The sequence below is a fragment of the Hippopotamus amphibius genome, chromosome 15 (genome assembly GCF_030028045.1).
Source record: "Hippopotamus amphibius kiboko isolate mHipAmp2 chromosome 15, mHipAmp2.hap2, whole genome shotgun sequence".
Lineage (NCBI taxonomy): Eukaryota > Metazoa > Chordata > Mammalia > Artiodactyla > Hippopotamidae > Hippopotamus > Hippopotamus amphibius.
In genome coordinates, this window is record NC_080200.1 from 7,925,070 (window position 1) to 7,937,117 (window position 12,048).

At 54.3% G+C, this 12,048-nt stretch overlaps 1 protein-coding gene across 3 annotated transcripts in view; it reads right to left on the reverse strand.

Annotated features, from left to right (window-relative positions):
- CARM1 (coactivator associated arginine methyltransferase 1) overlaps window positions 1-12,048 on the reverse strand; it is a 41,421-nt gene that overhangs the window by 14,068 nt on the left and 15,305 nt on the right. For all 3 annotated transcript variants that reach the window (XM_057708887.1, XM_057708886.1, XM_057708885.1), the window contains exon 2: window positions 1,990-2,115. In XM_057708887.1, coding sequence (XP_057564870.1) covers window positions 1,990-2,115 — 126 coding nt within the window. The remainder of the gene's footprint in view (window positions 1-1,989; window positions 2,116-12,048) is intronic.

Consider the following 12,048-nt stretch of genomic DNA (forward strand, 5'->3'; position numbering starts at 1 on the left):
AGCCTGCCACTTGGTGGCTGGCACGGGAGAAGGCAGGTGTCAGGGGTGAGCCTGCTCCACGTGCTGGTGAGGGTGGGTCTGAGCACTGCTTCACCAAAGAGCAGCTTGGCCAAAGCCTTCAAAGGATGACCCTGGCGTCAAATCTCTGGGATTCACTCCAGCAAATAATCGTAGGTCCACCCATAGCTCATGGCAGTGTCTGTGGGTGGCACGTGGACACAGGGACGCCACCCCAATGTCCAGTCTCAGGGGACTGGATAGACCCCAGTGGACACTGAGAAGCACGTCAGAGAACCAGTCGCCACGTTCTATGAACTATGAACCATGTTCACAGTTACGCGGCAAATGAACTATGTTTATTAACACAGAATACTGACCACTAAATTGTACCAAGAGAAAGAAACAAAGCAAAACCATGAAGACAGATAGGATGGTGGGAGCCAGGGGCTAGAGGGAAAGGGTACGGGGAGCTGGGGAGTTAAGTTAGTGTTTAATGGGAACAGAGTTTCAGTTTAGGAAGATGAAAAAATCCTGGAGGTGCCTGGTGGTGATGGTTGCACTACAATGTGAACGTGCTTTAATACCTCTGGAACCTGGACACTTAAAAATGGTTGATGCTAAATTTTACATTATGTGCATTTTAACACAATTAACTAAAAGACAGTATCTGAAAAATACACACAGTTTGGGAAGATAAGAACGTTCTGGAGCTGGATGGTGGTAATCGTTGCACAATACGAATATACTTAATACCACTGAAATGTACACTCAAAAAGGGAAAACGTGGTGGGGGGGTTGGGGGATGAATTGGGAGATTGGGACTGCCATACATACATTACTAATAAGAAAAAACTATCAAATTGTATGCTTTAAATATATGCAGTTTATTGTATGTCAATTATATCTCAATAAAAGTTCTTTAAAAAAAAGGGATAACGTGGTAAAATTGTTGTTATATACACTTGACCACCATTTAAGTAACTGACAGGACTGAAAGGAAAAAAATTATAATATATCCATAGAGCAGAAAAAGACGAGAGGGATCTAAAACACCAGCTCTCAATGATAACCCTGGTGGGGTTTCTGTAACTTATTTTTTTAAACATTGAACTGGGATTGATTTTGTATATAAAGAAGGAAACGGAATGTGGAGCTTCCAGAGGAAGGCGGTCAGCTGCCTGGCTGCTTTCTCCCAGCCCGGACTTCTCCCAGCTCTGAAGCCTGGCCACCCGAGGGTGAGTGGTGCTGACGGTCTGGGCCGGGGGAGTCTCCCCCGTCCATCGGGGCAGTGAGATAAGTGAGAGGGCTCCGGGGAAGCTGGAGACGCCCATGGGCGGGCGGCCTCTCCACCCTGGGCTCTCCCACCCCAGCCCCTGCGCCGACCACCAGGCCTGCGGCCTTCAGCTCTGCAGGGACCAGCTGCTGGACCTTCGAAGGGTCTCTAGCCCAGGGTAGCTCACCACCTCCACACTGCCGACCGCCACCCAGAACCAGCAGCAGCACTCGCCTGGATGCCACGAGTCTTGCTCAGTAAACGCTTGTCCCCGAGATGGGTCTGCTTAGGACCCTCCAGCGTCTCCTCCGTACCCGGAACAAAGCCTCGGCCAACCTCAGGACCTCGTCCCGCCCCGCCCACTGCTGCAGGAGGGCCAGGCCCCCGACCCCCACCTGACAGGCTCCTCCAAGAGGCCTGGGGGGTGGCCAGGTCAGGACAGGGCTCTCCGAGGAGGGGACGTATAAGCAGAGCCCAGAAGGGCCCAAAGGAGCCTGCGAGGTCTGGGGCAGAGTGTCTGGGCAGCGCGAACGTACTCTTATCGTGGATACACGTCTATCTGGGAATATTTCTGATGTCGGTGGGGCACTCGCTGGGTCAGATGAACGGGCTCTGATTTACCCAGGCTCCTGGCCCTCCCCACCCGCCAGGGCTGAGAGCCTCGGCGCGCCGGCTCTGGGCGCCCCGTGTGCGGCTGGGACAGGAGGGACACGTACCGCCGGGCGTGGCAAACTGGATGAGGACGCTGTTGCAGCCGAGGGTGATGATGAAGGACTGCTTGCCCACACGGCTGCACTCCGTCTCCCGGGACACCGAGCACTTGAACACACAGACGTCTTCATCTGCAGGAGGAGTGAGGCAGGCGGGCGTGAACCGACAGGTCCCAGGGCCACCCTTCCCCTCCCTCCTCACACCGCTTAGCACGTCACTAGAGCAGGTCTGAGTCCTCAGTTTCCTCATCTGTCAAGTGGGACTAACGGTGGCGCGGGGGTCAGGCCCGACACACACATACAGGAGGCACTGCGTCCCTGCGCCTCCACTGCTACTGGCACTAGTCACTCACTCAACAAGCACGGGGTGCCCCACCTCGGCCAAAGGGTGAGACAAGGCATCACCAGGCGACAGACCAACCCAATGCTGTGGCCCAGATGTGGGGCAGTGGGGTGGACACCCTGGTCCCATCACGAGGGGACAACAGACAGTGCCAGATCACGGGGCCGTCTGCAAGACAACCTCCCGGGTCGCCTCAAAATGGCCAAAGTCAGGAAAGGCAAGGATTGCTGGGAACTCTTCCGGAGTGAAGGAGACTAAAGAGACGTGACCACCAAATGCCAGGTGTGGTCCTGGACTGCAGCCTAATGGAAACCTTTCAACAGCTATAAAGGACCAGTGGGGAAATGTGTGAACTGCAGATGCCATAATTTTAAATGATCCAGATGTGACAGGAGCATTATGCTGCAGAAGAATGTCCTTATTATGAAAAGACACATATGAAAGTAGCGTGAATTCCTGTGATGTCTGCAACTCGCTTTTGAGTGGCTCGTCAAATCAACGACGACAAAATATATTTATAGAGAGAAGCGTGAGTACAAATGTGGCAAAATGTTCCCAATTACCCTCATAACAGCCAAAACAATCTTGAAAAAGAAAATGTTGAAGACTCACACCCCCTGATTTCAAAACGCACTACAAAGGTACAGTAATCAAAACAGAATAGTACTGGCAAATGGAGAGACATATACATCAAAAGAATTAGAGTCCAGAATAAACCCTATGTTTATACTCAATTGATTTTTTTCTTTCTTTGTTTGGTTTTGGCCATGCTGAACAGCATGTAGGATCTTAGTTCCCTGACCAGGGATCAAACCTGTGGCCCCTGCAGTGGAAGCGCAAATTCTTAACCACTGGGCCACCAGGGGAAGTTCTTATAGTTAGCGGATTTTTAACAAGGGTCCCGAGAACATTCAAGGGGCAGAAAACAGTCGCTTCAACAAATGGTGCTGGGACAACTGGGTCTCCCTGTATAAGAGAATGAAGCTGGACCCCTATCCTCACACCATATATAAAACCTGTCTCAAATGAATCAATGACCTAAACATAAGAGTAAAAACTATAAAACTCCTAGGAGAAAACAGAGGGGTAAATCTCTGAAACCTTGGATTTGGCAATGGATTCCTAGATGACACCAAAAGCAAGAGTATCAAAAGAAAAACTACATAAACTGGACTTCACCAAAATTATAAACTTCTCCCGGGAATTCTCTGGTGGTCCAGTGGTTAGGACTCAGTGCTTTCACTGCCAGGGGCCCAGGTTCGCTCCCTGGTTGGGGAACTAAGATCCCGCGAGCCATGCGGCGTGACCAAAAAAAAAAATTTTTTTAAATAAACTTTGTGCATCAAAGGACAGTATCAAAAAAGTGAAACCATAACCTACAGGATGGGAGAAGATATTTACAAATCATATACCTGATAAGGATCTATTGTCCAGAAAATACAAAGAACTCCTAACAACAAAAAGATAACCCAATTCAAAAGACTTGAAGAGGCGTTTCTCCAAAGACATACAAATGACCGACACGTGAAAAAGTGTACCTCAACATTAGTCATTAGGGACCTGCAACTCAAACCCACAATTAGATACCACTGCACACCCAGGTGGATGGCTATAATTTTAAACAAAAAGGGGGGAAATAACACATGTTGGCAAGCAACTGAATCCCTCAGACCCTGCTGGCAGGAACTTAAAATGGTGCAGTCACACAGAATTACCATTTGACTCAGCAATCCCGCTCGTAGGTATATACCCCAAAGAACTGAAAGCTGGTATTCAAATGAATACTTGATGAAAATATTTAAAGTGCTACTATTCAAAACAGCCAAAAAGTAGAAACAACTCAGATGTCCATCAACTGATGACTGGATAAACAAAATGTGGTCCACCCATACAATGGAATAAAGCCATAAAAAAAACATGAAGTCCCAGGACTTCCCTGGTGGTTCAGTGGTTAGGAAACCCCTGCCAACTTAATACCAAAAAAGCAAATAACCCAATCCACACATTGGGTGGAAGACCTAAATAGACATTTCTCCAAAGAAGACACACAGATGGCCAACAAACACATGAAAAGATGCTCAACATCACTAATCATCAGAGAAATGCAAGTCAAAGCCACAATGAGGTATCACCTCACACCAGTCAGAATGGCCATCATCAAAAAATCTAGAAACAATAAATTCTGGAGAGGGTGTGGAAAAAAGGGAACCCTCCTGCACTGCTGGTGGGAATGTAAATTGGTACAGCCACTACGGAAAACAGTATGGAGGTTCCTTAAAAAACTAAAAATAGAACTACCATATGATCTGGTAATCCCACTACTGGGCATATACCCTGAGAAAACCATAATCCAAAAAGAAGCATGTACCACAATGTTCATTTCAGCACCATTTACAATAGCCAGGACATGGAAACAACCTAAATGCCCATCAACAGATGAATGGATGAAGAAGATGTGGCACATATATACAATGGAATACTACTCAGCCATAAAAAGGAATGAAATTGAGTTATTTGTAGTGAGGTGGATGGACCTAGAGACTGTCATACAGAGCAAAGTAAGCCAGAAAGAGAAAAACAAACACTGTATGCTAACTCATATATATGGAATCTAAAAAAATGGTACTGATGAACCCAGTGACAGGGCAAGAATAAAGATGCAGATGTAGAGATAGAATGGACTTGAGGACGGGGCAGGGGGCGGGGGCCCGGGACAAGGTGAGAGTAGCATTGACATATATATACCACCAAATGTCAAACAGAGAGCTAGTGGGAAGCTGCTGCATAACACAGGGAGATCAACTCGATGATGGGTGATGACTTAGAGGACTGGGATAGGGGAGGTGGGAAGGAGTCACAGGAGGGAGGGGATACGGGCAATATGTATAAATACAGCTGATTCACTTTGTTGTACAGCAAAAACTGGCACAACAGTGTCGAGCAAGTATATTCCAATACAGAGCTTAAAAAAAGAAAAAAAAAATCCACCTGCCAATGCAGGGGACACGGGTTCAATCCCTACTCCAGGAAGATCCCACATGCCACAGAGCAACTAAGCCCATGCTCCACAAGTACTGAGCCTGAACCCTAGAACCCGCAAGCCACAATTACTGAGCTCAAGTGCCACAACTAATGAAGCCTGCATGCCTAGAGCCCATGCTCTGCAACAAGAGAAGCCACCACAATGAGAAGCCCATGCACCGCAGCGAAGAGTAGCCCCTGCTCTCCACAACTAGAGAAAGCCCACACGCAGCAATGGAAGGAGACCCAATGCAGCCGATAAATATAAATAAATAAAATTTTTAAAAAAGGAAGAAATGACGTCCTGACCCATGGATGAGCCTCTGAAACATGATGCTGAGTGAAAGAAGACAGACATAAAAGGTCACAGGTACATGATCACATTTACACGGAACACCCAGCATCAGTAAATTCACAGAGACGGAAAGCAGATTGGTGGTTGCCAGGGCTGAGGGTGGGGAATGGGGAATGACTGCTTAATGGAAACGAGGTTTTCTTTTTGGATGATGAAAATATTTTGGAAATAGAGGTGATGGTCACCTGACACTGAGAGTGCACTAAATGCCACTGAATTGTTTTCTGTTATGCGAATGGTATCTCAACAGAAAAAGAAAAACATTCCCAAGGGGTGAACCTGGATATGAAGGGCCGACGGGTGTTCGCTGGGCCCTTTGCTCTCCCCGCCTTGTTTAGTCTGAGCCCTAAGCCTGGGCCACAGCCTGATGGAGGCTCCTGGGGCCACAGCCTGGATTTCTGCCAGATGACCTCACACCTCTGGAGCCAGGTGCTACCTCCTGGCGGGGGGGGGGGGGGGGGGGGGGGAGGCGGAGCAGGGCACAGGCAGCCTCGTGACAGCGGGCAGGAGGGAGGAGTGGACTGGAAGACCAGCCCCAGGCTCACAGCCATGCCACGCCCACAGGGGACCCAATACAAGGTGCTCCCAAGTCCAGCTACAAATGGGTCTCAGGAAGGAACCCAAAAGCTTGACGTGGTACCCATGCCCGCTCCTGGGGCAGAAAATAAAGCCGATCTGTCAGCTACTCCTGCGTGGCAGTGAGCAGAGCAGGGAGGGCCTGTTTACAAAGCAGCCTGGCAACCCGACCAGCTGCCCTAGGCACCCCCTGCAACCTGGCGCCGGGCAGGCAACCACAAGGACCTGTGGCCAAGGGAAGTTTGGCTGCATCCAGAGGCTTGGGCCAGGGAAGCCGGGGCTAAGGGAAGCCGGGGCTAAGGGCAGCCTGAGCTGTCCCATCACGGGTGGGACCACCAAAGCCCATGGTGCCAGCATTTTGTATACGTCACAGCTATACACCCACAGGCCAGTCCCTGGCACACAGGGGATGCTCGGTAAATATTTGACCAAAAAAAAAAAAAAAGCTGGACCAGGCTCCTACCTCTTTTAAAAGCCTCAGGAAAAGTCCCAGCTCTAGGACTGGCAATCAAGGACCTCCCCTCCCAGCCCTTTCCCTTGGCCACACACAGCGCCCCAGTCCCCCCAGTGGGCGGGGCTCCGAGCATTTGCACGTGCGGTTCCCCTCGCCCCTCCCCTCACTGGGAGGGGCCCTCAGGACAATGGACAGAGGTGGTGGTGCTGGGCCTATCCGGCCAGTGCACACCTCCATGGGGCTGGGGCTCCGGCTCGGGCTCCGGCTCAGGCTGGAACGCACAGCCTGCCTCCTGGCCCCCCAGGAGGAGGGGCTCCTGGGAGAGGGCTTTTCCCGCCAGGAAAGGGGCCCAGAGCCCACAGGGCCTGGACCTAGCAGTGGGCAAGCCATGGAAGAGGCAGAACTGGTCTTTGCCCTGCCTCCAGAAACCAACCCAGAAAGCACCACCCTCACGTCACATCAGGCATGTTCGGGGCTGCTGCTGTGTACACGCGGCCCAGAGGTGGGGACAGGAAGCGGGAGAGGGGCTGGCAGGCTGCCTGTATATCTAACCGGGGGTGACCACAAAGGGGGCTGCGGGCCGGGAGGCTGTGCTGGGTTCCCGCCCAGCAAGGTCGGGGCAGAGCCTGCGTCCCTCTTCCCTGCAGTGATGGGACTGGTGGGCTGAGCGGTGAACAGGCTCTGCAGAGGCTCACCCAAGACAGGCTCTGAACAGAAACAAGCTGGGACCGAGGAGTATTCGTCAGGCCACCACCGCCGCACACGGGTCCGCCCTGGGCTGGCCTCCCAGCCACCACACTGCAAAGTCTGTCCCACCAAGGCCCTGGGGCCAGGGGATGAGGGGCCGGCATCACCAGGGACAACGCCACAGGGAATGCGGCGCTCGGGGAACAGCTGGGGGGAGCTAGGGAAACCACCCCATCTGTCTTGCTCCCTGGGAAGCAAGGCCTGAGAGTTTCCAAATCACAATCGCCGCGCTTCCACAGGCAGCCCAGCCCAGCCCCCAGCCCGCCCCCCACCCCCTGCGGAGACAGGGACAGGGTGGGAGGTCAGACTGCGAGTAACAACTTCCCAGGCACCAGGCTCTGTGCCTGTGCTTTCCACGGAGCCCTCACGGCACCCCTGTATCTACTGCTACCACCCCCACTACCTCAGGTGAGAACAGGGGGCTCAGCCAGGTTCGGCATCTTGTTCAAGATCACACAGCCCGTGGCTGGGCCGACTGGCTCCAGGTCTGTGCTCCTAGCCGGAGTGTGTACCACCTCTGCGCGTCTATCTGTCAAGGACCAGACAATAAATATGTTCAGCATTTCAGGCATTTAATCTCTGGTCCTCTGACTCGATGCCACCACAGAAAATATGTAAAGGAGTGTGGCTATGTGCCAAGAAAACGTTACTACAAACCTGGCAGCGGCGTGAGAGGAGACACCCTCCCCATCCCAAAGGTGGTGAGGAAGAGCCGGGTGGCCAGAGTGACCAGGATCCCCAGGTGATCCCCAGAGACACTGCCGGAGGCTAGAGATGGCACCTGACCCGCCCAGGGAAAGAGACTGTGAACAAATTCCCCAGTGAGAGGAAACAACATGCGGGAAAGCCGAGAGAAAGGGGGCTGTGATGTGGTGATTTATAATAAATATACAATTGGTCCCTGTTCCTGGCATACAGCTCCTAAAACTCCTGGAATTTCCCAAGTGATAAGAGCAATAAAGGTGTCTTTTATGGTCCATGTGAAGCCCCCTTCAACCACCCTGGGGTACAGGACTTAGAAAGCCACATGGGGACCAACCAAGTAATTAGAGGGCTGGAATTTTCAGTCCCGCCTCAGCCTCCAAAGGCCAATGATTGAATCAATGATGCCTACATAACGAAGCCTCCATAAAACCCCAAGAGGACAGGGTTCAGGAGTGCTTCCGGGTTGGTGAGCACGTGGAGGTGCCCCAAAGAGGGCACGGCAGCCCTGCTGGCACGGCTTCCCATACACCTCGCCCTACTCAGCTCTCCATCTGGCTGTTCCTGAGTTGTATCCTTTTATATTAACGGGTCATCTAGTAAGTAAACTGTTTTCCTGAGTTCTGCTGGAACAAAGTAATCGAACCTGAAGAAGAGGTCCCAGGAACCTCTGATTTATAGTAGGTTGATCAGAAGCACAGGTGACCCAACCTGAACTTGCGACGGGCGTCTGAAGTGGGGGGGGTGTGCAGTCTTGGGGGACTGAGCCCTCAACCTGCGGGATCTGACACCACCTCCAGACAGACGGTGTCAGAGTTGAGTTGAATGGTAAGACACCCAGGCTGTTATCAGAGAATTGCTTGGTGCGTGGGGACCCCGCCCCCAACACCTGGTGATCAGAAGTGTTCAGTGTGAGTGCTGAGAGCAGGGGCCACACACGGGAGCAGTGCTTTTCCTTGCAGGGGCCCAGCAGGGAGGATGGGGGCGACTGGGACTTCCTGGCTGCAGCCCAGGGAGGTTGCCGAGGCTCCCAGGCAACACGGGCGACTGGTAGGACGGCCGTGGAGGAGCTGAGAGAGGCCCGGGTGGACCAGTGGCTCGCGAGTCTGGCTGCCCCCACAGCCGTGGGCAGTACCCAGAGGGACCCCATGCAGAGAGAGAGCCAGGGCTGCAGGGGCAGCTGCCGGCCAGGCAGGAGACAAAGGCTGGGAAGCAGGCGGCTCTCAGGGACAGGCTGCCTGCTTCCCCGCCCGGCACAGCGCCACCCGACGCGCCTCCTTGTTGGCTCCTGGACAGCACCGCGGGACCCAGGGCAGCAGAATCTGGGGGACACTGAAGCACAGGGGCTGGCCAGTCCTGCGCCTGAAGGAAATGCACTGCTCTCCACCCTCACCCCCGGGCCTAAACCAGGGCCCAGCACCCAGAAGGGCCTCGAAAGAGCTGGCAGCCTCAGGGAGAGGCAGGCACCGTCTCTCAGGGACACTGATCAGATGACCCGGGGGATGCACTGAGCTTCTAGTCACGTCCCAGTCATAGCATCTAACGCAGTTGATTTGCTGTGATCTCTCCCCTGCCTGCACCCCTCTGTGGTTCCTCAGAGCCTTCTGGAACAAGTCCAAACTCCTTATCAGGCTCATCAGCCCCTGCTACCATGGACGGCCTCGACACAGCCCCTCCATCTCCCCAGGGAGCCACGCTGACCTCACCACCCTCCAGACCACAGGCAGAAGGCCTTCTCTCCAGCCTCTGTGGCCCCTCAGACCCTCCCTGGCACCCTGCCTCTCTTCCCCTGCGTCCCTCTCACCTCCTCCAGGTGGAGGAGGACCAGGAAAGCGCTCCAGCACTTTCTGGACGAGCCCCGATCGCAGCTCCTTATTGAACCCAGGGCTCCGCACGTGGCTGGCCCAACGCCCCGCCCGGCACCTGGGGATGCTGACCTGCACGCCACCCCCTCCCAGGGCCTGGGGTCAGGGAGGCCAGGCCCCTTCCCTACGTGCAGGAGGCAGCCAGAATGGGGGTCTGGCGGCGCAGGCCGAGGCATGTGTGTGGCCTGGGGAAGGCCACTTAACTACTGGAAGATGCTGGTCCCCATGGTAACCTCTGCCCTCTCTCCCCTTCCCCTTTGCTCTGGAACAAGCAGGGGGTTCCTTGAGTCCTTCAGGTTGGAGAGATCTGAAGGACTCAGAGGGACCCACTGGAATGGGGAAAAACGCCTGGAGTCCAGCGCTCTCGTCCCGCAGAACCTTCCATCCTCGTGTGAGACGAGGGGAGCTCTTTGCCTCTCGGAGAACAGAGAGGCGGAGGGCAAGATGGGAGAGCAGCCAGCAGCTCAGGGGAAAGAAGAGCAACCAACGCACACAAAAAGGGCCACATCTCACGTCCTTGCCTCTCCAGCGGGAAAACCATTACAGCCACAAGCGAGGAATAATTAAAGCTATTTATCTTGGCAGACTTGGGGGCGGAGGGACGCTTGTCCAAATGTGAGGTCTTTTATTAAATCGCCTCCTACTGCCAAATAAAACACGGGCTGTTCACCTTCCAGAAGAAAATATTCCACAGGAGAGAGGAGAGCTGGGTGAAGAGGAGGACGAGGCGTGGAGAAACCAGGGTGCTCTCTTCGGCCCACCCTCTGCCTGGGGCCATCGGCTCCTGGGCAGCTCGGCCGGCAGCCCGCTCGGTGCCAAGCGCGGGCACAGGGGCACCGCGGTGAACAAGCCGGCCAGGCCCTGCCTTCCCGTGTTCCCAGGCACCACAGGGAGGCAGGCGACACCAGCGAGAAAGCCCGGTAGGAGGGGTCAGAGGGATTCGGGGGTCTGATACACACAACGCCCCACTGGATACGGATTACAGGAGGCCTAGTGGAGGCGGCAACATCCAAGCCAAAGCAGGCCCTGGGGGATGCAGGGCTTGCCTTCCTCGAAGGGCCTCCCGTCTCCCAGAGGCACCAGGCCACACTGCCCCACTTCCCCAGCAGGGAAGGCCGACAGGGCAGGGCTGAAAATGATGGGTATCCAGGAAGACCCGGGTTCAGGGCCAAACGTGCCACGCTCCAGGTGTGATTGCAGGCCTCCGTTTTCTCATCTGTCAAATGGTGATCATGGCACAGCCCACAGGGTGAGAGGGCACAGCCCACGTAGGGGGCCTGGCGGACGACCCCGCCCCCGCCTTCACCCCCAACCTCAGGAACCCCCGCTGTGCAATGGGGACACAGTGAGGATAAAACCCTCCTGGCTGTGAGGATTCCCCGAGATGAGGGAGGCAGCAGACGTGTCCTAAGCACTTCATAACCGGGAGCAGCCACGGTTCCGGTCTCGGAAGAGAATCCCACCCCGGGAATCCTAGCCCGGCGCGGCCTCCCTCTCTGGCCGTAACCTAAGCCGGCTGCTCCAGGCCGTCCTCGGAGACGCTCCGAGCAGCTGCTACCACACTGCCCAGCCCTGGGGTATTTGAGGACCATGAAGTCACCCTGGGCTCCTAGGGGCTGGCCCTGACCTGGGTGAATCCCAGCCCCTCCCCCAAGCACACAGAGACCCCCGCCCCCACCCCCCGCACACTGGGGCAGCCCCGCCCCCAGGGGGAGCCCCCCACCACCACCCCGGGCATCTCTGTCAGAGAATTCTGACCCAGAAGTCCTCTTGTGGGGTCTTATCCTACAGCTCTGCTTCTAAGTGTGTGCAAAGATACGCCTAGATACAGGGCTATTCAAGGCAGCAGAAAACCTGAAGAGCGTCTGAACGAGTGAAGGAAGGTACAGGCACCGGAAAGGCATAGATTTCAGTCTGTAGATGCTGCTATGTTAAGATGACCAAGCCACCCCGTTAGAGGCAGACAGAGTAAAACACACGCACCCAAAAATGAGCAGGAGGA